A 26,007-nucleotide genomic window follows, 5' to 3' on the forward strand; every position below is an offset into this window, starting at 1 on the left:
TTTTCTAGGGAAAGGCGTTCATCACAGGTTTTTTTTCGCTGGTTTGGGGTATTGTTGGGGGTGGGGGATTAAGCTAGAGAAAGAGGGTTTTTTTTTCTGGGGAAAGGGAGATTTTGCACTGTTTGGGGATTTTACTAAGGGAAGGGGGATTTCTACTTGTTGGGGATTTTGCTGGGGGAAGGGGGATTTTTGCTGGTTTGGGGTTTTGCTATGGGGAAGGTGATTTTTACTTATTGGGAGTTTTGCTGGAGGAGGGGGATTTTGATTGGTTGGTATTTGCTAAGGGAGATTGGTTTTTGCTGCCCCCCCCCCCCCTCCCATATGATTACAATTACCTGTGTGTTGCCTGCATAGTGTCACAATGGGATATTTTGCTATCCTCTCATGTTCTGTAGAATAAAGTAAAGAGGTTTCAGTGGAAATACTTGGACATATGAAGAGATTTACCAAATGCAAAGATCAATTCACATCCGTCCAATCAGCAGTGACCCCGCAATCCGCAAAATCATTGGTAGTTTACAGCGGAGTGACCTGTTTGGCTGTACAGTAATGGAGCCATTATTATTATACATTTATATAGCTCTGACATATACCGCAGTGCTGTACAGAGATCACTGAGCCAATCACATCAATCTCTGTACCAGAGGAGCTTACACTCTAATGTCCCCTCCCCCACAGTCACATCAGTCTCTGTACCAGAGGAGCTTACACTCTAATGCCCCCTCCTCCCACAGTCACATCAGTCTCTGTACCAGAGGAGCTTACACTCTAATGCCCCTCCCCCCACAGTCACATCAGTCTCTGTACCAGAGGAGCTTAAACTCTAATGACCCCTCCCCCCCACAGTCACATCAGTCTCTGTACCAGAGGAGCGAGGAGCTTACACTCTTATGTCCCCTCCCCCCCCCCCACAGTCACACCCGTCTCTGTACCAAAGGAGCTTACACTCTAATGTCCCCTTAGAGGAGCTTACACTCTATGTCCCCTCCCCCACAGTCACATCAGTCTCTGTACCAGAGGAGCGAGGAGCTTACACTCTAATGTCCCCCCCCCCCCACAGTCCCATCAGTCTCTGTACCAACGGAGCTTACACTCTAATGTCCCCCCAGAGGAGCTTACACTGTAATGTCCCCTCCTCCACAGTCACATCAGTCTCTGTACCAGAGGAGCTTACACTCTAATGTTCCCTCCCCCACAGTCACATCAGTCTCTGTACCAGAGGAGCTTACACTCTAATGCCCCCCCTCCCTCTCCCCAGTTACATCAGTCTCTGTACCAGAGGAGCTTACACTCTAATGTCCCCTCCCCCACAGTCACATCAGTCTCTGTACCAGAGAAGCTTACACTCTAATGCCCCCCCTCCCTCTCCCCAGTTACATCAGTCTCTGTACCAGAGGAGCTTACACTCTAATGTCCCCTCCCCCACAGTCACATTAGTCTCTGTACCAGAGGAGCTTACACTCTAATGTCCCCACCAGAGGAGCTTACACTCTAATGTCCCCTCCTCCATAGTCACATCAGTCTCTGTACCAGAGGAGCATACACTCTAATGTCCCCTCCCCCACAGTCACATCAGTCTCTGTACCAGAGGAGCTTACACTCTAATGTCCCCTCCCCCACAGTCACATTAGTCTCTGTACCAGAGGAGCTTACACACTAATGTCCCCACCAGAGGAGCTTACACTCTAATGTCCCCTTCTCCATAGTCACATCAGTCTCTGTACCAGAGGAGCTTACACTCTAATGTCCCCTCCCCCACAGTTACATCAGTCTCTGTACCAGAGGAGCTTACACTCTAATGTCCCCTCCCCCACAGTCACATTAGTCTCTGTACCAGAGGAGCTTACACTCTAATGTCCCCACCAGAGGAGCTTACACTCTAATGCAGTCAGACTATTATTGTTTTTTTTATTATCACTAGTAAATTACATTTCAGCTCATACATGTTGAAGATTATGATGATGATGATGAGGATGATGAAGATGAAGATGATGATGATATTGTTGTGACAATTGATGTCATCATTGTTTTCTGTCAGCCGTCTCTGCTGTCAGTTGTCACCCCCTGTTGGGGGTATTCGGTGTCGGCATTCAGTCAGGTGTTTTATTTGTGGGAAGGAATGAATTGATTCCTTGAGATAATAGGATTTTTCCCCGGTGAGTGGCGGGGGGAGGGTGGGGGGGGGGGTCTGGGAAGTGGAGGTGGGCGTCATTCTGGCATTCATAATCTCCCCCGTCAGTCGCCCGGCTCCCGGCTGATTTTTTCATTCTCCGTTGACTTTCACGTTTCCAGGCTCAGGAATGGCTCTCTGTGTGATGTGAAATCTCACCGTGAGGCTTCTGCGAGAGGCATGGTGGAAGGGATGGAGAAAGGAGAAGTGACACAACCGCCGAGGAGGGGGAGCGCATAATAAACTGAAGACACAGAACTGAGAGATAATGATGGGGAAGAGGAACTGCCGAGGAACATTATTAGATGCAGAAAAAAAGACCGCCAGACACAAAGGCTCTGCTGAAACCTGGGATCTCCAGCACGGCGAGAAAAGTGCGATGGAATAAAACTAAGTAAATGGAGGTGCGAGGAGCGCTGACGGGATAGGGATATGAGAGCCAAGGGTTAGGATATAGATGGAGCGGAGAAGACAAAGACCTCGGCCAAGGAGAAGAAAACGGCAATGGTCTCTTCAGAGTAGGAAAATCCTTCATGGCTCAACTTAACGATGAAGAGCTGGATGGACTTCATGGGCAGGAGGTCCAAGGCGTATCGTCGGACGGGCGAAGGGTATGGATTGCCGTCTTCTTGAGTTTCATTGTCCTCTTGACCACTGCGGGCAACTCGCTTCTCATCTTGCTCATCTTCACCCAAAGGTCCCTTCGGAACACTTCCAACTACTTCCTGGTGTCCCTCTTCATGTCGGACCTCATGGTGGGCCTGGTGGTGATGCCACCGGCCATGCTGAACGAACTCTATGGCAGGTGGGTCCTGGACGGCGCCTTCTGTTGCATCTGGTACTCCTTCGACGTCATGTGCTGCAGCGCATCCATACTCAACCTTTGCGTAATCAGCCTGGACCGGTACCTGCTCATCATCTCGCCGCTCAAATACAAGCTCCGCATGACGTCCTGCCGGGCCTTGGGACTGATCTTGGCCACATGGACGTTGGCGGCGCTGGCCTCATTTTTACCCATCGAGATGGGATGGCACGAGCAGAACTTGGAGGTGCCGTCCACAAACTTGACATCCATGGTGGAGGAGAAGCAGTGCCGGCTCACAGTCAGTCTACCGTACGCTCTGATCGCCTCCTGCTTGACCTTCTTCTTACCGTCAGCGGCTATTTCCTTCACCTACTGCCGAATCCTGTTGGCGGCCAGGAAACAAGCCGTCCAGGTGGCCTCTCTGACAACCAACATGCCCAACGCTACTGAAGACCACACACAGGTGAGTAACAGCTTGATCAGAATTCATATAAGAGGTTCGAAGAGCGTCAGGTGTAAGGAGAGGAAACTTTTGCAAATAGAACCCTAAAAACTTAGAAGACTGATGGCCGAAAAGGACAAAGCGGTCAATCAAGTCTGCCCGGTATTTCACATTTTTGTGAGGATAGACCTCTGTTTATGGGCCCAGCTGTGAATATCTGCTGACCTCTGTTTATCCCAATCATGAGTAAAAACTGAGATTTCTCTTAACCAAAATTAAAATAAAAAGAAAAAAAGAATTGTTAGATTTAGTTAAACTTTATCATTTTGGGTGAAGTCAAATAAAATGGTGAAATGAAGGTGCTTTTGGTGGGGATTTTTGGGTCCCATATGCTTTAACCCTTAGCCCTTCTCCTGAGGGTTAAGGAAGTTCACACACCCTAGACTTGTTCTTGTGCCAAATAAACAGTCTGTCGTTTATTTTACAGATTTAAAAAAAAAATGATAAAAAAAAGTAATATAAATAAATGTAAAGAGACCATTTATAAATAATTATCAAATTCAAAAAAAGAAAAAAATCCCAATAAAATTAACAAGAAGTACACTTTTTTTATTTATTATTTTTTTTTTTTGCAAATTTCTTTTAAGCAATGGATTTTTAAAAATGGGGTTTACGCTGCTTTTTTTTTTTTTTTACTGTAAATATTTTCTCCGTGATTTTTTTAAAATCCTTTTCATTGTGGCCCTGTTAAACTACATTCATTTTTGTTGCCTTTAATTTGGCACCATACCAAGTTATACCAAGTTTGATGGAAGGATTAGAGGCAATAAACAAATGTTTTTTGTTTTGTATTTTATTTCATATTTTTATTTAATTTCTCAATTTTCATAAGCAATGCGTTAAAAAAAAAAAAACTAAATAGATTTACATTTTTTTTTTTTTTGTGGTGTTTTTTCTTTGTTTGGTTTTACTTTAAATATTTTCTCTATGATTTTTAAATGATTTTAATTTTGGTCCTGGTAAACTACATTCATTTTTTTTTTTTTTTGCCTTTTAGTTTTTCACAAGGGGTTTTTTTTTATACCAAGTTTAAAAATGTATCTATCTGAGCAATAAAACTTTTTTTATTTTTTATTTAAAAAAAGTTTTATTTTTAAATGAGTTTTTAAAAAAAGTTTTATTTTTAAATGAAAGTAAAAAAGGGAGGCGGCATTCTGGAAGCAATTGCTTACCTCCACCCTTCCCCTTTGCAAAGACACCTATTGAAATAGAGGATGTCCAAAAAAAAAAAAGTATGGTCACCATGGATACAGGACAACTCAACAGCTACGATGCCAGCTACTCCCTAATTAATAGGTCCCCTTGTGGGGGATTTTTCTTTTTTTTTTTTTTTGGGGGGTCTTTTTTTATTTATTTATTTTTGCTGTCTTTTGGTATCTGGGGGAATGTTGTTAAAATTTGAAGTGTCCCTGGTGTCTTGCAGCGAAATGTTGTATGAGTACAGCATGAGACACATATATATTTCTATTTGTTCTTTGTATTATTTTTTTCTCTTTTTTTTCTTGCCTCGGGTCTCTGTGCCCTGCCTGCGTGGGCATTGTTATTTTTCTCTATAATCTCAATAAAAAGAATTTTAAAAAAAAAGTAAGATTGGGCGACATAGAACGAATGCGATATTTGCCGCTGTTCTTTAATTAATTGGACGCATCAATATCTGGTTGGATGGATGGAGCAATGATTCCCAAAGAATTCTCAAGGTGTTCCTCAGATATTGTGGTTCTAATTTTGTTCCTCGTGTGCTTCTTCCTTTGCAAAATCGTCGCTCACAAATGTTGGTGCTGCCGAAAACTGATGACATGAATGAGGCGCGATTGGGAAGGTTGGGAGATTTTTCTTTGCGAAGATAAAACGTATAATAGCCAAGTAAAGAGACATTGTTACATTTTTCATTGGCCGCGTGTTGGCTAAGTGTAAACACTTTTTTTTTTTTTTACAAAAAATCCCCCCCCCCCCAAATAAATAAATAAATAAATTCAACATTGTTAAGTAGTGTAAGAATAGGTTTTTCTGTTGGGCGCATTCGTAGCGGTCTTGGGCCGCAGGTTGGACACCCCCTGCTCATATACTGGTTTTACTATACTAAGTAATATTGCAGTGAAGATGATCGTCTCTGGGGCACTTTTGGATATAAATTCCATGGCACTCACACAGATAACTGCGGCGGTATTCGTAGAAAAAAAAAAATCAGTGTGGCAATGACAACATGTGCTCCTTGTGGCACTGAAAGGTCAGTCCTAGACGGGTCAGGGATATATTCTGCTGGAACATTCTAAAATTAATCCATTTGACACTAAAGAAAAATTTCTCTCTGTGGCACTGATTGAAATATTCCATGTGGCACTGATTGAAATATTCCATGTGGCACTAATTGAAATATACCATGTGGCACTGATTGATATTCCATGTGGCACTGATTGATATTCCATGTGGCACTGATTGATATCTCATGTACACTGGATAAAATATTCCATGTGGTATTGATTGATATTCCTTGTGGCACTGATATTCATTGTGGCGCTGATAGAAATATTCCATGTGGCACTGATTGATATTCCTTGTGGCACTGATATTCATTGTGGCGCTGATAGAAATATTCCATGTGGCACTGATTGATATTCCTTGCGGCACTGATTGATATTCCTTGCGACACTGATTGATATTCCTTGCGGCACTGATGAAAATATTCCATGTGGCACTGATTGATATTCCATGTGGCACTGATGGAAATATTCCATGTGGCACTGATGGAAATATTCCTTGTGGCACTGATGGAAATATTCCTTGTGGCACTGATGAAAATATTCCATGTGGCACTGATTGATATTCCACGTGGCACTGATGGAAATATTCCATGTGGCACTGATGGAAATATTCCTTGTGGCACTGATGAAAATATTCCATGTGGCACTGATTGATATTCCACGTGGCACTGATGGAAATATTCCATGTGGCACTGATGGAAATATTCCATGTGGCACTGATTGATATTTCATGTGGCACTGATTGATTGATATTCCTTGTGGCACTGATTGATATTCCTTGTGGTACTGATGGAAATATTCCATGTGACGCTGATTGATATTTCTTGTGGCACTGATGGAAATAATCAATTTGGCACTAATTTGAAATATTCCATGTGGCACTGATTTGATATTCCATTTAGCACCGATTTAATTATTCCATTCATTCCACTGATGGACATCTATAAAATTGTAGATTGTCAATTTATCATTTTATTTATTTCATTTTCCTACTAATTGAAGATGTTATTTGTTTGTTTGTTTTTCAATCTATGTAACCTATAATCAGTGTGGCTCGATAGTTGCTGTGGCACTGATGGGAATAATCACTGTGGCATTGATGCATGTATTTGCTGTGATATGATTGGTAAGGAACATCCGCCAAAACACAGGGATTTACTTTGATGAGTATTATCACACTCTAAAGATCTCACGTGGAAATAAATTGCGCTCACACTGATAACTGCGGGGACATTGGTAGACAAAAAAAAAAATCAGTGTGGCAATGACAGATGTGTTCCTTGTGGCAGGTAAGCCCTAGATGAGTCAGGGATATATTGTGCTGGGACACTCCAAAATTAATCCATTTGACACTAAAGTAAAATTTCTCTCTGGGGCACTGATTGAATTATTCCATGTGGCACTGATTGAATTATTCCATGTGGCACTGATTGAATTATTCCATGTGGCACTGATTGAATTATTCCATGTGGCACTGATTAAATTATTCCATGTGGCACTGATACATATTGCAGGTTTTCCCTTTATTTAATTCCTTTTCCTATCGGCTGAACTCCATACTTCTCTTTTTTTTTTTTTTTTCAACCTATGCAACAAATAATCCCTGTAGTTTAATAGTCACGGTGGCACTGATGGAAATACTCCATGTGGCACTGGTGGAAATACTCCATGTGGCACTGGTGGAAATACTCCATGTGGCACTGATGGAAATACTCCATGTGGCACTGATGGAAATACTCCATGTGGCACTGATGGAAATACTCCATGTGGCACTGGTGTAAATATTCCATGTGGCACTGGTGTAAATATTCCATGTGGCACTGATGGAAATACTCCATGTGGCACTGGTGTAAATATTCCATGTGGCACTGGTGTAAATATTCCATGTGGCACTGATGGAAATACTCCATGTGGCACTGGTGTAAATACTCCATGTGGCACTGATGGAAATACTCCATGTGGCACTGGTGTAAATATTCCATGTGGCACTGGTGTAAATATTCCATGTGGCACTGATGGAAATACTCCATGTGGCACTGATGGAAATACTCCATGTGGCACTGGTGTAAATATTCCATGTGGCACTGATGGAAATATTCCATGTGGCACTGGTGTAAATATTCCATGTGGCACTGATGGAAATACTCCATGTGGCACTGATCCATATTGCAGGTTTTCCATTTACTTAATTTATTGTCCTATTGGTTGAACATGTCACTTGTCTTTTTTCCCATCTCTATAACATACTGTATAATCAGTGTGGCTCGATAGTTGCTGTGGCACTGATGGAAATAACTGTGTCATGGATACATGTATTTTCCGTCATGGGATTGGTTATATATATCCTCCAAAACGCACTGTGCTGACTATTATCACTGTGACGCTCTAAATTTAGTCTCTAGGGCACTCCTGGAAATAAATTCTGTGGCACTCACACAGATAACTGCGGTGGCACTGGTAGAAAAAAAATCAGCGTGGCAATGACCAGATGTGTTCCATGTGGCACTGGGAGGTCAGTCTTAGATGGTGCCGGCATATACTGTGCGGAGACATTCTAAAATTAAACCATTTGCCACTAAAGGAAATCCACTCGCTGGCACTGACTGAAATATTACAGATGGCACATGCCCCCCCCTTCCCTTAGGGTTAGGGTCAGGGTGCCCACATTCCTTTAATAAACTATTGCCCTGCCCCTCCTGCCTACCCTTTGCCAGGGCCATGGGCACTGAAACATATTGCAGGTTTTCAATTTCTTGATTACCTTTCCTTTTAGTTGAACCCTCTACTTGTTGTGGTTGTGTTTTTTTTTTTTTTTTTTTTTTTTTTTTTAGCCTATGCAACCATTAAATTCTGTAGCTCACTGTGGCACTGATGGTAATAATGGCTGTGGCACTGATGGGGAATAATGGCTGTGGCACTGATGGGGAATAATGGCTGTGGCACTGATGGGGAATAATGGCTGTGGCACTGATGGGGAATAATGGCTGTGGCACTGATGGGGAATAATGGCTGTGGCACTGATGGGAATAATGGCTGTGGCACTGATGGGAATAATGGCTGTGGCACTGATGGAAATAATGGCAGTGACACTGATATGAATAATGGCTGTGGCACTGATGGGAATAATGGCTGTAACATTGATGGGAATAATGGCTGTGGCACTGATGGGAATAATGGCTGTGGCACTGATGGGAATAATGGCTGTGGCACTGATGGGGAATAATGGCTGTGGCACTGATGGGGAATAATGGCTGTGGCACTGATGGGGAATAATGGCTGTGGCACTGATGGGAATAATGGCTGTGGCACTGATGGGAATAATGGCTGTGGCACTGATGGGAATAATGGCTGTGGCACTGATGGGAATAATGGCTGTGGCACTGATGGGAATAATGGCCGTGGCACTGATGGGAATAATGGCCGTGGCACTGATGGGAATAATCACTGTGGCACTGATTGCTGTGATATGATTGATTAGGAACAACCTCTATAACTCTGAGATGTACTGTGCTGAGAATTATTGCCATGACACTCCCTAAAGTTCATGGGGCACTAATAAAAATAAATTCCGTGGCACTAGTAGAAAAAAAAAAATCAGTGCGGCATTGACAGATGTGCACTAAAAGGAATAATGTATGGGCTACAGGGATATTCTGTGCGGTGACAACCCTAATAATCTGCGTGTCACTAATGGAAATACGGTCAGTGACACTGATTGGACAATTCCATGTGGCATGGACGGATACTCTGTGCTCTGACATTATTAACCACTTGAAGACCAGGCCTGTTCTGGCACTTTTCGTTTCCATGTAACAATCCGTATTTTTTGCTAGAAAATTTCTTAGAAACCCAAAAGCATTGCGCTTCTATTTATTATTTTAAAGCAGAGGCCCTAGAGAATAAATTGGTGGGTTTTGACATTTTTTTTTTTTATGTCACATGGTATTCGCGCAGCTGTTTTTCCAAATGCAATTTTTTTTTTTTTTGGGGAAAAATACACTTTAAAAAAAAAAATGAATACATTTGCTGTATGGGTGCGAGACCGATGCATGCGTTTGCCTTTGCACACGAGCATGGGGGGGGGGGGGGGGACAGGGGCACTTTACAAAAAAAAATGTTTTATTTATTTATTTTTATTTTTACACTGATGCTGTCACATATTATTTTTATGTTATCACTTTTGCTGCTGTCACAAGGCATGTAAACATGCCTCGTGACAGCAATAGGCTTGTGACGGGTATTCTTTAAGGAGAGATCTGGGGTCTAGAAGACCTTCTCAAGAACCTCCACCCCTCTGACACACCAGGTTGAGTGCTAAAAACATACAATATAACCCCCCCCCCCCCCCACACACACACACACCTTGATGGAAAAATCCCCTTCACATTTTTATTTATTTCCTAATCCTATTCTATGGACCAAATTTGTTATAAAAAGGGGTGGGAGATATTGTTGAGAATTTTGATGCTATGAAATCCAAATTTAAATTGCCTAACTCCTCACTTGTTTCGTTATCTGCAGCTTCGTCATGCATGTAATTGACTGCAGAACTCACATTGCAGGTGGAGGATCCGGAGTCCGTCCTTCGAGACAATTCTCTCCACAAGGCTTTGTCTAATCTTTATAGAAGTCTGTGGATACACACAGGGCCCTCACACCTTGTACAGCAGCTTGGGGGGGGGGGGGGGTAATCCATCAGCTAGACTGGGGGGGGGGGGTAACCCATAAGCAGTGTTGGGGTAGTTACTCAAAAAATGTAACTAGTTACTTCTGTAAATTGTAATGAGATTACTTTACTAGTTACTGCATTTGAAAAGTAACTTCACTACTTATTACTTTACTTTCCTCTTTCTTAATTGACCGTGTAGAAGAAGATCCATGACACTCTTTCTGCATAGAGTTTATTGTATAAACACAGGCTTTGGGAAACATGAGAACAAAAGCTGAAAAAACAGAATAAAAGATAAAGTGCAACAAAAAGTCATAAACTTCATCCCTCTCTATTCTTCCAAATAACGATTGTATCGCACGGCTTGGGTAACGCAGGAAAGCGCGTTCCTATAGCCTAGTAAAGTAGTGTAGTTACCTCCTATAGTCTAGTAAAGTAGTGTAGTTACTTCCTATAGCCTAGTAAAGTAGTGTAGTTACCTCCTATAGCCTAGTAAAGTAGTGTAGTTACCTCCTATAGCCTAGTAAAGTAGTGTAGTTACCTCCTATAGTCTAGTAAAGTAGTGTAGTTACCTCCTATAGCCTAGTAAAGTAGTGTAGTTACCTCCTATAGCCTAGTAAAGTAGTGTAGTTACCTCCTATAGCCTAGTAAAGTAGTGTAGTTATCTCCTATAGTCTAGTAAAGTAGTGTAGTTACCTCCTATAGCCTAGTAAAGTAGTGTAGTTCCCTCCTATAGCCTAGTAAAGTAGTGTAGTTACCTCCTATAGCCTAGTAAAGTAGTGTAGTTACCTCCTATAGCCTAGTAAAGTAGTGTAGTTACCTCCTATAGCCTAGTAAAGTAGTGTAGTTACCTCCTATAGTCTAGTAAAGTAGTGTAGTTACCTCCTATAGTCTAGTAAAGTAATGTAGTTACCTCCTATAGCCTAGTAAAGTAGTGTAGTTACCTCCTATAGTCTAGTAAAGTAGTGTAGATACCTCCTATAGCCTAGTAAAGTAGTGTAGTTACCTCCTATAGCCTAGTAAAGTAGTGTAGTTACCTCCTATAGCCTAGTAAAGTAGTGTAGTTACCTCCTATAGCCTAGTAAAGTAGTGTAGTTACCTCCTATAGCCTAGTAAAGTAGTGTAGTTACCTCCTATAGCCTAGTAAAGTAGTGTAGATACCTCCTATAGCCTAGTAAAGTAGTGTAGTTACCTCCTATAGCCTAGTAAAGTAGTGTAGTTACCTCCTATAGCCTAGTAAAGTAGTGTAGTTACCTCCTATAGCCTAGTAAAGTAGTGTAGATACCTCCTATAGCCTAGTAAAGTAGTGTAGTTACCTCCTATAGCCTAGTAAAGTAGTGTAGTTACCTCCTATAGCCTAGTAAAGTAGTGTAGTTACCTCCTATAGCCTAGTAAAGTAGTGTAGATACCTCCTATAGCCTAGTAAAGTAGTGTAGTTACCTCCTATAGCCTAGTAAAGTAGTGTAGTTACCTCCTATAGTCTAGTAAAGTAGTGTAGATACCTCCTATAGCCTAGTAAAGTAGTGTAGTTACCTCCTATAGCCTAGTAAAGTAGTGTAGATACCTCCTATAGCCTAGTAAAGTAGTGTAGTTACCTCCTATAGCCTAGTAAAGTAGTGTAGTTACCTCCTATAGCCTAGTAAAGTAGTGTAGTTACCTCCTATAGCCTAGTAAAGTAGTGTAGATACCTCCTATAGCCTAGTAAAGTAGTGTAGTTACCTCCTATAGCCTAGTAAAGTAGTGTAGTTACCTCCTATAGCCTAGTAAAGTAGTGTAGTTACCTCCTATAGCCTAGTAAAGTAGTGTAGATACCTCCTATAGCCTAGTAAAGTAGTGTAGTTACCTCCTATAGCCTAGTAAAGTAGTGTAGTTACCTCCTATAGTCTAGTAAAGTAGTGTAGTTACCTCCTATAGCCTAGTAAAGTAGTGTAGTTACCTCCTATAGCCTAGTAAAGTAGTGTAGTTACCAATATTAGTATTGTAACTAGTTACGTTACTTCGTTACCAAAAAAAGTAATGTAGTTACTGTAATCAGTTACTTTGTAACTCGTTACCCCCAACACTGCCCATCAGCTAGACTGGGATGACCTTTGGGAAATTAATTTTTCCGGATTGCTATCGGCTTGGGATCGTCTCCTCCAATACAATCGTATATATCTTACCCCGGGCCAGACTGGCCAGGATATTCCCCTCCCAGTCGCCCTGTTGTTGGTGGTGGACCTCACCCAGGGCAGATTTTATGCAGATTTTCTAGGGAATGTGCGACCATTCAGAAATTTTGGATGGAGGTAACTGAATGTATAGAAGAAGTCTCTACACTTTGTGTTAGACCAACTGTTGGAAGAGTGTATTCTTGGACCAGTTGAGTCCCTGGCCCCTACGAGAGTAACACGTACCCTTCTGCAGTGGTGTATTTTGGTTTTGTGCTGCCCTAGGCAAGACTAAAATCGGGCCCCCCCCCTCCCCCACCTATGTAACTTTGCCCCACTCCTTCTTTTTTAACGGATGTGGCTCTATCCAAAATTGAAGGACTACAATCCCAGCATGAACCCCTGAGATCTCACGAGAAGGGAGGTGGGTGAGGGAGAGAGAGAGGGGGGATGAGAGAGAGACAGAGAGAGGGAGATGAGAGAGAGAGTGAGAGGAGGGGTGAGAGAGAGAGGGGGGGGTGAGAGAGAGGGGGACGAGAGAGAGAGAAAGAGAGAGAGAGGGGGTGAGAGAGAGAGATAGGGGCGGTGAGAGAGAGAGGGGGGATGAGAGTGAAAGCGAGGGGGGTGAGAGAGAGGGGGGAATGAGAGAGGCGACTCTAGCAACTAGTGGCCAATAGAGTCTCAGGTGGAGGGGGACGTGTTCTTTGCTGCCCCCCTGCAAAGTACCGCCCTAGGCCTGGGCCTTGTTGGCCTAGGCCAAAATACAGCACTGCCCTTCTGACATTATTTTATTACGCTAGAAAGTTGATAGTTCTCTCTTGGAAAAAAAAACCTACTCCTCCCGGTGCTCAGGCCTGGAAGGCACTTATCAATAAAGCCTTTTTATAGAGCCACGTATACTAGTTGAGGAATACCACATACATTGGAGAAAGTGTGGGGAGGGTGGGTGGACAAACAGCGTATCTACAGTGTCTGGTTAAAATGTATTTATTTTTTTAATGCATATAAAGTTGATGCTGACTTTGTGGGGTTCGATTTTAGGATTCCCTTAGTGTAAGTTGACTACTTATACATCTAAGGTGGAGGAGCGCAAGGTCTCTAACACCCACCAGCTCTGTGATGTCATCATGGAGGAGGGGAAGAGGACTCCAGTGGCAACCCCTGAAGCTCTGGTGAACACCATGGCCAAGAGGGTTAAGGCAGTGCTGGAAAATAATGGCGGCCACACAAAATATTGACACTTTGGGTCCAATTTGGACATTGTCACTTAGGGGTGTACTGACTTTTGTTGCCAGTGGTTTAGACATTAATGTCTGTGTGTTGAGTTATTTTGAGGGGACAGTAAATTTACACTGTTATACAAGCTGTACACTCACTACTTTACATTGTAGCAAAGTCTCATTTCTTCAGTGTTGTCACATGAAAAGATAGAATAAAATATTTACACAAATGTGAGGGGTGTACTTACTTTTGTGAGATACTGTAATTTGGGGTTTCTTGATCAAAGTCTTTGGATCCAGTTGAATACTGTTAGAACTGGGAGCCAATTTAAGTAATTTTATGTGAATTTATGTCTGGGTGAATATGTTGCAGAAGTTGATATTTCTCTTTCGTTCATCGATGGACACAGGGCTCCATAAACCATAACTACTGGGTTATATTGCCTCCTCCAGGAGTAGGACTAGGCAGAACAAAAAACACCTGGCTACGCCCATAGGCCGTCCTCAGCTTGGTATATAACCCCCCCTCTGCTCTAGGTAATCAGTTTTAATCTGTCTAGTCTTACATCTTTTTTGTTTTCTCTGGGGAGGTCTACAACCAACTGCAGGGCTGGGCAACTGGCTAGATAATCTAGATCCAGCCCAGCCAGCGAGCGTGTGCAGACCGCAGCTACGCGCTAGGTCGGCCGTGACATAGCCTCACGGACAGAGGCTGGCCCATGAGTTAAACGTCTCACAGGGTCACATACGACCGAGCTTGGGTCTAAGTCACAGCAGTCCCTTGGCCGACAGCTCCCCTACTTCGATAGTAAGGAGTTCTGTCTGGAGCGTTACCCGCACCATGGAAGGGCAAGTACAGTCCCCCTTCTCCCCTTTTGGTGGTTTTCTTTGGGGTGGACGCGGGTAACCTCCAGGGATGATCAGACGTGCCTGCAGGTTCCCTCCACCCATCCTTAAATCACTCAATAGGCTGGGCTTCCCCCACTCTTATCCACCCCTGTCTGGACCTAGAGTCTGGTGGGGGTCCCAGGACAGAGAATGCAGCAGAGACCCCTGGGGTCTCACCCACTATCCCCACTCTGTAAGGGTCCTGGTATAGTGTGTGTCCCGCCCTGGTAGTCTGGAGGGGGGTCCCAGTGTAGGAGACCACTAGGTGCATGCCCTGCTGTTTGCAGTGTGAGTATAGTGCAGGGGGATTCCAGAGCAGAGACCGGTGCCGAGTGCACAGCAGAGTCTCCCCTAAATGTGTGTTCTACCTTCAGGGGGGTCCGCCTTGCAGAGGATGCAGGAAAGATCCTGGCAGCAAAAAACGAGGAGGGGTAAAAGGGACAAAGGGGATGTGCAGGGTGGCTTATGGGAGGGGCAGTCCTACAGGTTGTTTCATCTGCCGGCAATTGTTAGGCCCTTTAAGAAGCGTTGGTGCACTTAATGATAGTCTTTTAAACATGCATGCAGTGAAGTGCGGAGGGGTTTTGTACAGTTTTAATATGAGGTGCTGTGGATCTGAACTGATAACCATTTGGTGTAACCGCAGCTCAGAGTTAGTAAGGGTGCGGTACAGGTTTGGAGAAGATGCAGTATGAAATTGGTGCATTGAATGTCCTGATCTCAGTGAAATGTCGACAGGCTCTCATGGTGGACGGGCCCCCTCAGTCTTATCCTGGTGATTCTGTCTTTCATGGTTTGAAGTAGAGCGCAGGATGAACGCTCTGGTCTCTCGGTGGCAACTGGGCAAAGGTAGCTGTGCTGACAGGGCTGTTGAACCTCTGGTGTCTCCGCTCTCGACTGTGGGCTTGAGTTTGGCTGGCTTGGCTTCCCACTGGCAGATGAATACCTCCAGAGAACACACTTTCCCTGGAAATGTAATACCCCCCCCCCCTTCCCTCCTGACTCCTCCTGCTGCCCAGCGTCTATTGGAACCTGTAATTCAGAAAGTCAGTTGTCCCTTTTTATATGGCTGTCATCTTGGACTACATCTCCCAGGGTTCTGGGTGCTCTGTAATAGTCTATAGGCTCGCTTGACTTTAGCTGGGGGAGAAAAGTGCAGCACAACTTCAGAATCTCAGTAGAGGAAGTGAAGCAATTATAAAGCAATGTCTCATTTTCCATGTTGTTGTAGCCCAACATTCGGCTACACTTACTTGCAGTGTACAGATGATGGTATACCGGCCTTGGTAGCGTTCACAGGTGGGTTCTCCTTGAGATATTTCTTCCACTGGCATGGATTAGGATGACATTGAGTCTCCTGCCTCCAAGGATTGGCATTTCCTGAACTCTTACAGGTGAAGGAGGAGTCCCATCATCTGCCATTCCTTCATACGTCCACCAACCCGTGTGGATTGAGAACAGAGGCCTCCTGAAAGCCCAACAAGAGGCAGCAGTCCCATCCAGAGGCCTCCTGAAAGCCCGGCAAAAGGCTGCAGTCTTATCCAAAGGCCTCCTGGAAGCCTGGCAGGAGGCTGCAGTCCCACCCAGAGACCTCCTGAAAGCCTGGCAAGAAGCTGCAGTCCCATCTAGAGGCCTCCTGAAAGTCCAGCAAGAAGCTGCAGTCCAACCCAGAGGCCTCCTGAAAGCCAGGCAAGAGGCTGGAGTCCCACCCAGATGCCTCCTGGAAGCCCGGCAACAGGCTACAGTCCCACCCAGAGGCCTCCTGTCAGCCCTGGAAAGAGGCTGAAGTCCCACCCAGAGGCCTCCGGTCAGCCCTGGAAAGAGGCTGCAGTCCCACCCAGAGGCCTCCTGGAAGCCTGGCAAGAGGCTGCAGTCCCATCCCAGCCCTGACTGGTAGAGCTGCCCTGAAACGGCAGAACAGTAAAGCGCAGTCACCGCGCAAGGATACTCAGCAGGAAGCAGAGGGTGCCTGTGTAATATACTGCCCCCTCCCCCCCAATACACTATAAAATTATAATGTATACACGGAGAGGGGATTTTTGAACATCAAATCTCACTGATCGGATTATTTTGCCGGCGGTCGTCACATGACTCTAAGAAACATGAAGAGTCACCAGGCTGCCCACGGGGCACAAATGGCGCCCTTTATTCCTCCACTATAAATGTCACCGCTTGGCACTGGGGATTTGCTGCGGTTCAATGAATGACATTCCCATGATTATGGCAGCGCTACTGCTATGACAGCCTCTCAGATGATTCACCCTCCCCTCCCCCCCTCCTGCGGCACAGCAGCTCCGAACACGAGGAATGTGCGCTGCGCTCTCCTGCCAGCCCTTCCTGCTGCCCACAGAGCATGCATAAAATATACACGCCCCTGTACCCTCTGTCTGCTGGGCTGCCGGGTGCCAAGTCGCTGTGTGCGCCGCAGGAGCACGCCAACCCCCACCGAACACAGCCGGCGCCGGTCTCCTCTTCTGTACGACATCCTCGCTCTGCTGAATCCTTCGCTTTGCAGAGCCGCCGCCTGGCCTTGAGGGAGCGCGCAGTCTCTGTAAACTTTTAAGCTTGTTTACGCCATACAGATACATCCAAGCGCGCGCATCTTTGTGCATTCCCGAGCTGCGCGTTTTCCGCAGCCCATTAATTTCAAAGGGCTTCCCAATGTGCTGGAATGCACAAAAAGTATGGCAGTCACTAAAAAAATCATGCATCTCCAGACCGCATGGTACTGCGGTATCAGTGTTGTGGTCATCACAAACTCACACGCGTTTGCTTGATGCGTGGGGGTGCCATTAGGAATTAATTGCACCTGCATGCGTCTGCAGATGGCAGCACCAACTGCAATTGGTGAGTACAAGTTCTTAATAGCACCCCTACACCTTTTAGCTAACGTAGTTGGATTTGCAGGCACCAAAACGCATGGTACCATGCACTTTGGTGCACTAGGACTTTAACCACTTCCCTGCGTTCCCCAGCTGCGCGTTTTCCGCAGCCCATTAATTTTCAAAGGGCTTCCCAATGCACTGAAAAGCACAAAAAGTATGGCAGTCTCTATTTTAAAAATCATGCATCTCCACATCGACCGGCGGCAGCCGTTTACCATAGACCTGACCAAGGACCAGATGGGTCCCTGGTCATCTCTATGACCTTCGGAGGCTCGGGCACAACGTTATGACGTTCTGTCCGGCCTGGGCAGATGTAAACACTGCAGTTTCTTCAGCTGGGAAGCCAAAATCATTTTTTTTTTTTCTTCTTTCTTTTTTTTTTTTTTTTTTTTTTGATCTCAGGGTTTCCAGCCTAGAGGAGAGATGTGGGGACCCCACATTTCCCTATCAAGAGGACCGGTCATGCCCTATTCTTATTACATTCCTTGTAATAAGAAAACAAGTGTAAAAAAAAAAAAACAAAAAAAAAAAACCCCAGTAAAATAAACAATAAAAATTTTTTTTATATATGTATGTATGTATATATATATATATATATAAATAATATGTGTGTGTGTGTGTGTGTGTGTGTGTGTGTGTGTGTGTGTGTGTATATATAGATAGAGATGTGTGTGTGTGTGTATATATGTGTGTGTGTGAGGTTTTTTTTTTAGCAAAGGGTCTGGAGAATAAAATGGCGGTCATTGCAATATTTTTTTGTCATGTGGTATTTGCGCAGCAGTCCTTCAAATGCAGTTTTTTTTTTTTTGGAAAAAAAATACATTTCACTGCATATAAAAAAAAAAACTAAACGGTAAAGCTAGCCCAATTTTTTTATATAATGTGAAAGATAATGTTACGTCGAGTAAATAGACACCCAACGTGTCAGGCTTCAAAATTGCACAGGCTCGTGGAATGGCAACAAACATTGGTACTTAAAATTCTCCATAGGCGACATTTTAAACATTTCTATAGGTTACCAGTTTAAGGTTACAGAGGAGGTCCAGGGATAGAATTATTGCTCTCATTCTAACGATTGCGGCGATACCTCACGTGTGGTTTGAACACCGTTTCCATATGTAGGCGTGACTTGCATATGCGATCACTTCTGCGCATGAGCTCGGAGGGACAGGGCACTTTATATTATAATTTTTTTTTTTTTTTTTACACTGTCCATTTTTAAAAAAAAATAAAAAATTTTGATAACTTTTATTCCTTCACGAGGAATGTAAACATCCCTTGTAATAGAAATAAACAGGGCAGGTTCTCTTTAATGTAAGATCTGGGGTCAAAAAGACCTCACATCTCACATTTACACTAAAAAGCAAAAAAAAAAAAAAAAATTCCATTGTTTTTTTCACCATGAAAAAAATGGGCCCTTTAGGGCCGTTGGGAGGAAGTGAGGTATGACGTCGCTCTGGTCCTCCAAAGCCATAGAGTGGGGGCCAGCTTGCCTTCACTCCACTTCATGCCTAGGAGGGGAGCGGATCGAATAGTTTTCCCGCTACCGAGTCCGGACAGCTCTGGTGAAAACGATGAGAAGTGGCGGGGGGAACCTCTCCCGCTGTCCATAAAAGTGATCCTGCGGCAAATCTGCCCCTGGGACCACTTTTATGTGAAAGAGGACCACCCGCCCAGTAAAAAAATACCAGGGTTGTGGCAGCTATCTGATGCCATAACCCCTGGTATGTAATGTCAATGTCAAAGTAGCGATGTATAACTGCGGCGGGTGGTCCGGAAGTGGTTAAAAGTGTATTTTTTTCCCAAAAATTGTGTTTAAAAGACGGTGTGACATAAAATATTGCAATGATCGTAATTTTAGTCATTTTAAGGTCTCCTGCTAAAAAAAATAAAAAAAAAATAAATATATATATATATATATATATATATTAAAAAAAAAAAAAAAATATATATATATATATATATATATATATATATATAATGTGTGTGTGTGTAATAAAATATATATATATATATATATAATTACTGATTTTTACATGTAAACAGCAATTGTTATAAAAAGACCTGGTCTTTAAGTCGCAAAGATTTGAACAGCTTTTATTGAAATCTATGGGCTGCGGTTTGTACCGTGACTTTGTGTCCAAAGTCACATGACAAGTCGCACAAGTGTGTATGAAGCCTTGGGAACCCCATAGAAGCCTACGGTGACCCATTAAAGTGGAAATATAGTGCGGTTTTAATGCGTTTTCAATCATTGCCAGCCCCTGGAATTAGATCCTTCCAAAGTCAACAACAATGATGTCCCTGCAGGAGATCAATCCTTATCAGTCAAATCAAAAAAACGCACCACATGTATTAACACGCTACAGCGAACATTAAAAAATGCACTAAAAAAAAAAAAGACGCATAGCTTTTACCTGAAGTTTTACACTAGTTGAGTGTTGCTTCTTGATGGAAGTCGCTATGTGGTTGTCTCCTATAGACCTTGTAATGTGGGGGGTATGCTGGGGAAAGCAGCGCTTACATGCTTCATAGGGAGGGGTTTACAGGTTTGGCCGCAAAAATTGACAATTCCAGCAACATTTTGCAGACAAAAACGCTTTCTCTCATTGAACTGCTTGGTGAAATTTGCTTGAAATGTTTATTTTTTTTTTTATTTTTTTTAATTAACAATGTTTTTAATTAGGGAGGTTGGGTGGTAGTTTACTTTTGTTTTATTTTGTGCTCTTTTTGTTTGTTTTGTATATGTTTTTATTTATTTATTTTCATTTTGTTTTGTTTGTTTTTGATTGTCTACTGTTGCTTTATTTCCTTCTTTTTTTTTTTTTTGCTGTGGGTTACTTTCTGTAAATAAAAATAAATACAATTCTGAAGAGTACCGAGGAGCTGTTTTTCTGGCACAAGAACCGGTCCAAGGATAAGTGAGAGGAGCTTCCAAAACCCTCGGGGGACTATTGGACCAAAAACCACCTTTACCGTTGAGTTGGAATGCATTTAGCTTATGGCAAAACCTCAATCTCCAACTTTTCAAACTTTTAGGGGCACAGGAATCACATGGGTTGAAGTCCACCCTTCTCATGGTTGGAGTTTGAGGTTCCATTCACGCTTGTGTGTTGTGGCAATACACCTGCTCTGTGTACGCTATGATGTCATTTATTGTGAATAGCACCCCAACACACCGTGTCATAGAGGCCAATGCATATACAGTGTGTATGTATGTATGTATGTATGTGTGTGTGTGTATGTGTATATATATATATATATATATATATATACACTACATTGTCAAAAGTATTGGGGCGCCTGCCTTTACACGCATGTGAACTTTAATGGCATCCCAGTCTTAGTCTGTAGGGTTCAATATTGAGTTGGCCCACCCTTGGAATAGGAAGGGGCCATCCCCAAACTCTTCCCACAAAGTTGAGAGCATGAAATTGTTCAAATTGTCCCCCCTCCACCAAATGATTTGGACCAGTGCACAAACCAAGGTCCATAAAGACATGGATGAGTGAGTTTGTGGTGGAGGAGCTTGACTGGCTGCACAGAGTCCTGACCTCAACCCGATAGAACACCTTTAGGATGAATTAGAGTGGAGACTGTGCTTCTGGAAGAATGGTCAAGCATTCCGATAGAAACACTCCTAAACCTTGTGGACGGCCTTCCCAGAAGAGTTGAAGCTGTTATAGCTGCAAAGGGTGGGCCAACTCAATATTGAACCCTACGGACTAAGACTGGGATGCCATTAAAGTTCATGTGTGTGTAAATGCAGGAGTCCCAATACTTTTGACTATATACAGTGTGTGTGTGTGTATGTATGTATGTGTGTGTGTGTGTGTATATATGTGTGTGTGTGTATATGTATGTGTATATATACACATACACATACACACACACACACACACACACACACACACACACACACACACACACACACACACACACACATATATATATACATACACACTACCATGTGGTGTGATGTTGAAACAAGGTCATTCACATTGCTTTCATCCATTGTGGTGCCTCCTTAGACATGTGCAATAATGCACCACAATGGAACGCCTAATTGTGAGTTGGCCTAGATGCTTCAGAATTCACACATACAGCTTTCCTGCTGTTGACCTCCTTCTAACTCGCTGTTGACATCCTCATAACCTGCTGTTGACCTTCTTCTGACCTGCTGTTGACCTTCTTCTGACCTGCTGTTGACCTTCTTCTGACCTGCTGTTGACCTCTTCCTGACCTGCTGTTGACCGCCTCCTAACCTGCTATTGACCTTCTTCTGACCTGCTGTTGACTTCCTCCTCACCTACTTTTTAACTCCTCCTGACTGGCTGTTGACTTTCTTCTGACCGCTATTGACCTCTTCCTAATCTGCAGTTGGCCTCCTTACCTGCTGTTGACTTTATTCTGACCCGCTACTGGCCTTCTCCTGACCTGGCACTGGCCTTCTCCTGACCTGGCACTGGCCTTCTCCTGACCTGGCACTGGCCTCCTCCTGACCTGGCACTGGCCTCCTCCTGACCTGGCACTGGCCTTCTCCTGACCTGGCACTGGCCTTCTCCTGACCTGCTGCTGGCCTCCTCCTGACCTAGTACTGACCTCCTCCTCCTCCTGACTGGCTGTTAACTTTCTTCTGACCCCCTGTCTGTTGACCTCTTCCTGACCTGCGGTTGGCCTCCTCCTCACTCGTTGACTGCCTGTGTTCCTTTAGCTAACCTCTATCTAAGTTGCTTCTAAATTCCAATTGACTTGCATGAGAAGGAAGGCTGTTCTGGCATCAATACCCCCCCCCCCCCCCCAGGGCAATCCATAAAGTAGAAAAACAAAAATATAAATTCTCGTCCAGAGGAACAAATCCAATCCTGACCTCCTGAGGTGATCAGGTCAACTTTTTGAGGTGAGCATTCATGTACCTTTATAAACTCTGCCATCTCTGCAGAGTGACTGATCCATGAACATTCGGTTAGGAGAGGGGAAGAAGGAAGAAGTGAGGCCTGGCATGGCTGACATTGGTTATTTTGGGGTTGAGGGTAGTAGCGATCATGCCAGGTTTTCCAACTTGGCCTCTTGGTTTTTCCCCAGACAGCGCGGTTTAATGTCACCCGCAGACATGGCATCATCACCCAATGTGACACCTGCAGGCTAACTGAGCTTATTTCAGCAGTCATTAAGCAGGGATGCTGATTGTATTATCAAGGCCAGGAGAGTGAGTGCTCACATGCCTGCATATGAAGATATGGAACAATAAATGTATCCATATAAAAGTACATCAGCAGCTACTTTGTTAAACGTTACAGATGTTGTGCAGACCTTGCAGCCTCCCTATTGTCCTTGGGGGGGCGGGGCCACGTTTTCTCGGTCAGGTTTTGTCTCTATAGATGGTTTGGCAGAGGAAGCCGAGCATGAAATCCGGACAGATGGTTGTATCCTCCGGCGAGGGGCTGACATAAAAAGGGAGCTTAGTGCAGACTGATGGCTCAAATCCCTCGATGAGCTAAAAAAGGAGATTTTGGTTCTTCTCGCGACTAATGTTCATTGGGGGTTTGAATCTGGGGGGGGGGGGGGAGGGCGCTCCACCCAACACCTGAAGTTTTGAATTTTGGGCCAATGCTGGCGGTCCAAATCTCCAACAAGGTTTCTCTACAGCCAACCAAGGGTGGGAAGATGGTGGCCCTATGGTAACAAGGTGGTCTCCTTTCTCTAGGGAGAAGTAGGAGATGGCTTTCCTACTGTGCAGGCTCTAACTTTTCTCCGTTCCTCCAATAATTGTACAAATAATTTGGCTTGTATCGGGAAATCTGCACCATCGAGGTCTCATCCATCTGCTTCTCTCTCTCTCAGGTTCTCACGCTTCCTGCCACCGAGAGCCGAAAGTTTGTCACTAAGCACAGCAAGAAGGCCCTGAAAGCCAGCCTGACCCTGGGCATCCTGCTGGGCATGTTCTTCGTGGCGTGGCTGCCCTTCTTCGTGGCCAACGTCGTCCAGGTGAGCTGCAGACCCAAAAAACAACAACCTGGAGCCACGACTCGCATATGAGGGGAGCATATTGGGCTGACCGTCCCAATGGAGGAAGACCTCCCTATGGTGGCTCATGCTCGGTTGTGCATTGTCGGTTTTATAAAGCCTAAACTAAAATTTACACACACAGGTGTATGAGTCAGAGCAGTGACCTCCTCCAGAGCAGTGATCCACCATCCTTAGAACAGTGGTCCCCTTCCCATCAGAGCAGGATCAGTGATCCGCCATCCTTAGAATAGAATAGGGGCCCCCTCCAAATTCAGAGCAACGACGCCCTCCCCCTTTAGAGCAGTGACCCCTCTCTTCCAGAGCAGTGACTCCTTCCATCCTTAGAGCAGTTATCCTCTCCAGAGCAGTGATCCACTATCCTTAGAACAGTGACCCCCCTCTATTATTTATGGCAGTAGCCCCCTCCAGAGTAGAGGTCCACCATCCTTGAGAGCAGTGACCTTCTCCCCCTCCATAGCAGTGACCCTCTCCCCCTCCAGAGCAGTGACCCTCCATAGCAGTGACCCTCTCCCCTCTCCATAGCAGTGACCCACTCCCCCTCCAGAGCAGTGACCCTCCATAGCAGTGACCCTCTCCCCCTCCAGAGCAGTGATCCACCATCCTTGAGAACAGTTCCTTTCTCCCCCTCCAGAGCAGTGACCCTCTCCCCTTCCAAAGCAGTGACCCTCCATAGCAGTGACCCTCTCCCCCTCCAGAGCAGTGACCCTCCATAGCAGTGACCCTTTCCCCCCTCCAGAGCAGTGATCCTCTCCCCCTCCAGAGCAGTGACCCTCCATAGCAGTGACCCTCTCCCCCTCCAGAGCAGTGATCCACCATTCTTGAGAACAGTGACATTCTCCCCCTTCACAGCAGTGACTCTCTCCCCTTCCAAAGCAGTGACCCTCCATAGCAGTGACCCTCTCCCCCTCCAGAGCAGTGATCCTCTCCCCCTCCAGAGCAGTGACCCTCCATAGCAGTGACCCTCTTCCCCCTCCAGAGCAGTGATCCACCATCCTTGAGAACAACGACCTTCTTCCTCTCCAGAGCAGCGACCCCCCCCCCCCAGAGAAGTGACCCCCTCCATTCTTTATAGCAATAGCTCCCTCCAGAGCAGTGATCCACCATACTTGAAAACAGTGACCATCCTTGAGAGAAGTGACCTTCTCCCCCTCCAGAGCAGCTACCCTCTCCCCCTCCAGAGCAGCTATTCCTCTCCCCCTCCAGAGCAGCTATTCCTCTCCCCCTCCAGAGCAGCTACCCTCTCCTCCTCCAGAGCAGCTACCCTCCCCTCCTCCAGAGCAGCGACTCCCCTCTAGAGCAGTGATCCTCCCCACCTCCAGAGTCGTGATCCCCCCCCCCCCCAATCCTCAGAGTAGTGACCCTCTAGGGCAATAACCCCTTCCTGTCCAGAGCAGTGACCCTCTCCCCTCCATAGAAGGGACTTTCTCTCCTACCCAGATCAGTGACCCCATCCAGAGCAATGACCCTCTCCTCCTCCGGAGCAATGATTCCACCCCCCCCCCCATCCTTAGAGCAGTGACCCTCTCCCACTCTAGGACAATAACCCCTTCCTGACCAGAGCAGTGACTCCTCTTCTCCAAACCATCAACTCCACCCCTTCCCTTCCCCTTTAGCTAGAGCCTGAGTGTTTCAGTCTGTGAGAGTCTGAAAGCAAACAGCTTCTGCCGTGTGCACGGTGCTCTAGGAATCCTCTTTTATGAGTGTAAAGTGTATTAAATTTATATAAAAAAATAAAAAAATTTAAATTTTTTTAAATAAAACCGATCCTAAACGAATGAGAGTTTCCCCGCATCCAGCTGGGGCCCCCATGGGTGCTCCCACATCACCATGCTTTGGACGTTGATCTTCGTGTCTATTTAGGGTTGTAGAGCTCACCGCCTCAAACTTTTATCAGTTTGGATTTTTGCACTCCACCATTTTCCCCGCGCTCCCTGTGTGTACTTACTGTCGTTCTTCTCTTGTGTCTCGCAGGCGGTCTGTGACTGTGTCCCCCCCGGACTGTTCGATGTGCTGACATGGCTCGGCTACTGTAACAGTACGATGAACCCCATCATCTACCCGCTCTTCATGAGGGACTTCAAGCGAGCCATGGGGAAGTACCTGCCCTGCTTCCGTCGGACCAGGGTCATCTCCCTGTCGGTGCGCAACTCCAACAGCGCCCCCCGCCTGGGGCTATCACTGAGGAACGTGCTAACCCTGCGCGGAGAGACCGACTCCATGTACTCCGCCACCATGGGCAACGAGCACCTACTGCCTCATTATAAGGACCCCAGTACCGACCCGCTACCGGTCACCGCAGCCGACTCCGTCAACCTCTTCGACCTGGAGCAAGAGATGCAGGTCCACCAGCTGAATACACCTATGGACTGAGGGGTCCTGGAGGCCCCCCATGTACTGCCCACCCTATCCCAATCTCACTGACTTTTT

The 26,007-nt window shown here is 45.1% G+C and overlaps 1 protein-coding gene across 2 annotated transcripts; it reads left to right on the top strand.

Annotated features, from left to right (window-relative positions):
- Nucleotides 1–2,119: 2,119 nt before the first annotated feature.
- Nucleotides 2,120–26,007, top strand: HTR6 (5-hydroxytryptamine receptor 6). Of its 2 annotated transcripts, XM_082273748.1 has the most exons (4): nucleotides 2,120–2,156; nucleotides 2,293–3,438; nucleotides 23,395–23,538; nucleotides 25,552–26,007. In XM_082273748.1, exons 2-4 carry the CDS (start codon nucleotides 2,704–2,706, stop codon nucleotides 25,948–25,950), a joined length of 1,278 nt encoding a protein of 425 aa, XP_082129874.1. In that variant the 5' UTR covers nucleotides 2,120–2,156; nucleotides 2,293–2,703; the 3' UTR covers nucleotides 25,951–26,007. The 2 variants fall into 2 exon arrangements, with proteins under 2 accessions (XP_082129874.1, XP_082129873.1); XM_082273747.1 differs by lacking the exon at nucleotides 2,120–2,156 and having other exon boundaries at nucleotides 2,280–3,438.

Source organism: Pelophylax lessonae (assembly GCF_965119305.1).
Source record: "Pelophylax lessonae genome assembly, chromosome: 12".
NCBI lineage: Eukaryota > Metazoa > Chordata > Amphibia > Anura > Ranidae > Pelophylax > Pelophylax lessonae.

Bases quoted from the DNA above. Each gene is read 5' to 3' on its own strand.
- HTR6 (XM_082273748.1), top strand. From the start codon at position 2,704: ATGGCTCAACTTAACGATGAAGAGCTGGATGGACTTCATGGGCAGGAG. The intron at 3,439-23,394 runs GTGAGTAACAGC...TCTCTCTCTCAG, and splicing joins CTACTGAAGACCACACACAG to GTTCTCACGCTTCCTGCCAC. The intron at 23,539-25,551 runs GTGAGCTGCAGA...TGTGTCTCGCAG, and splicing joins TCGTGGCCAACGTCGTCCAG to GCGGTCTGTGACTGTGTCCC.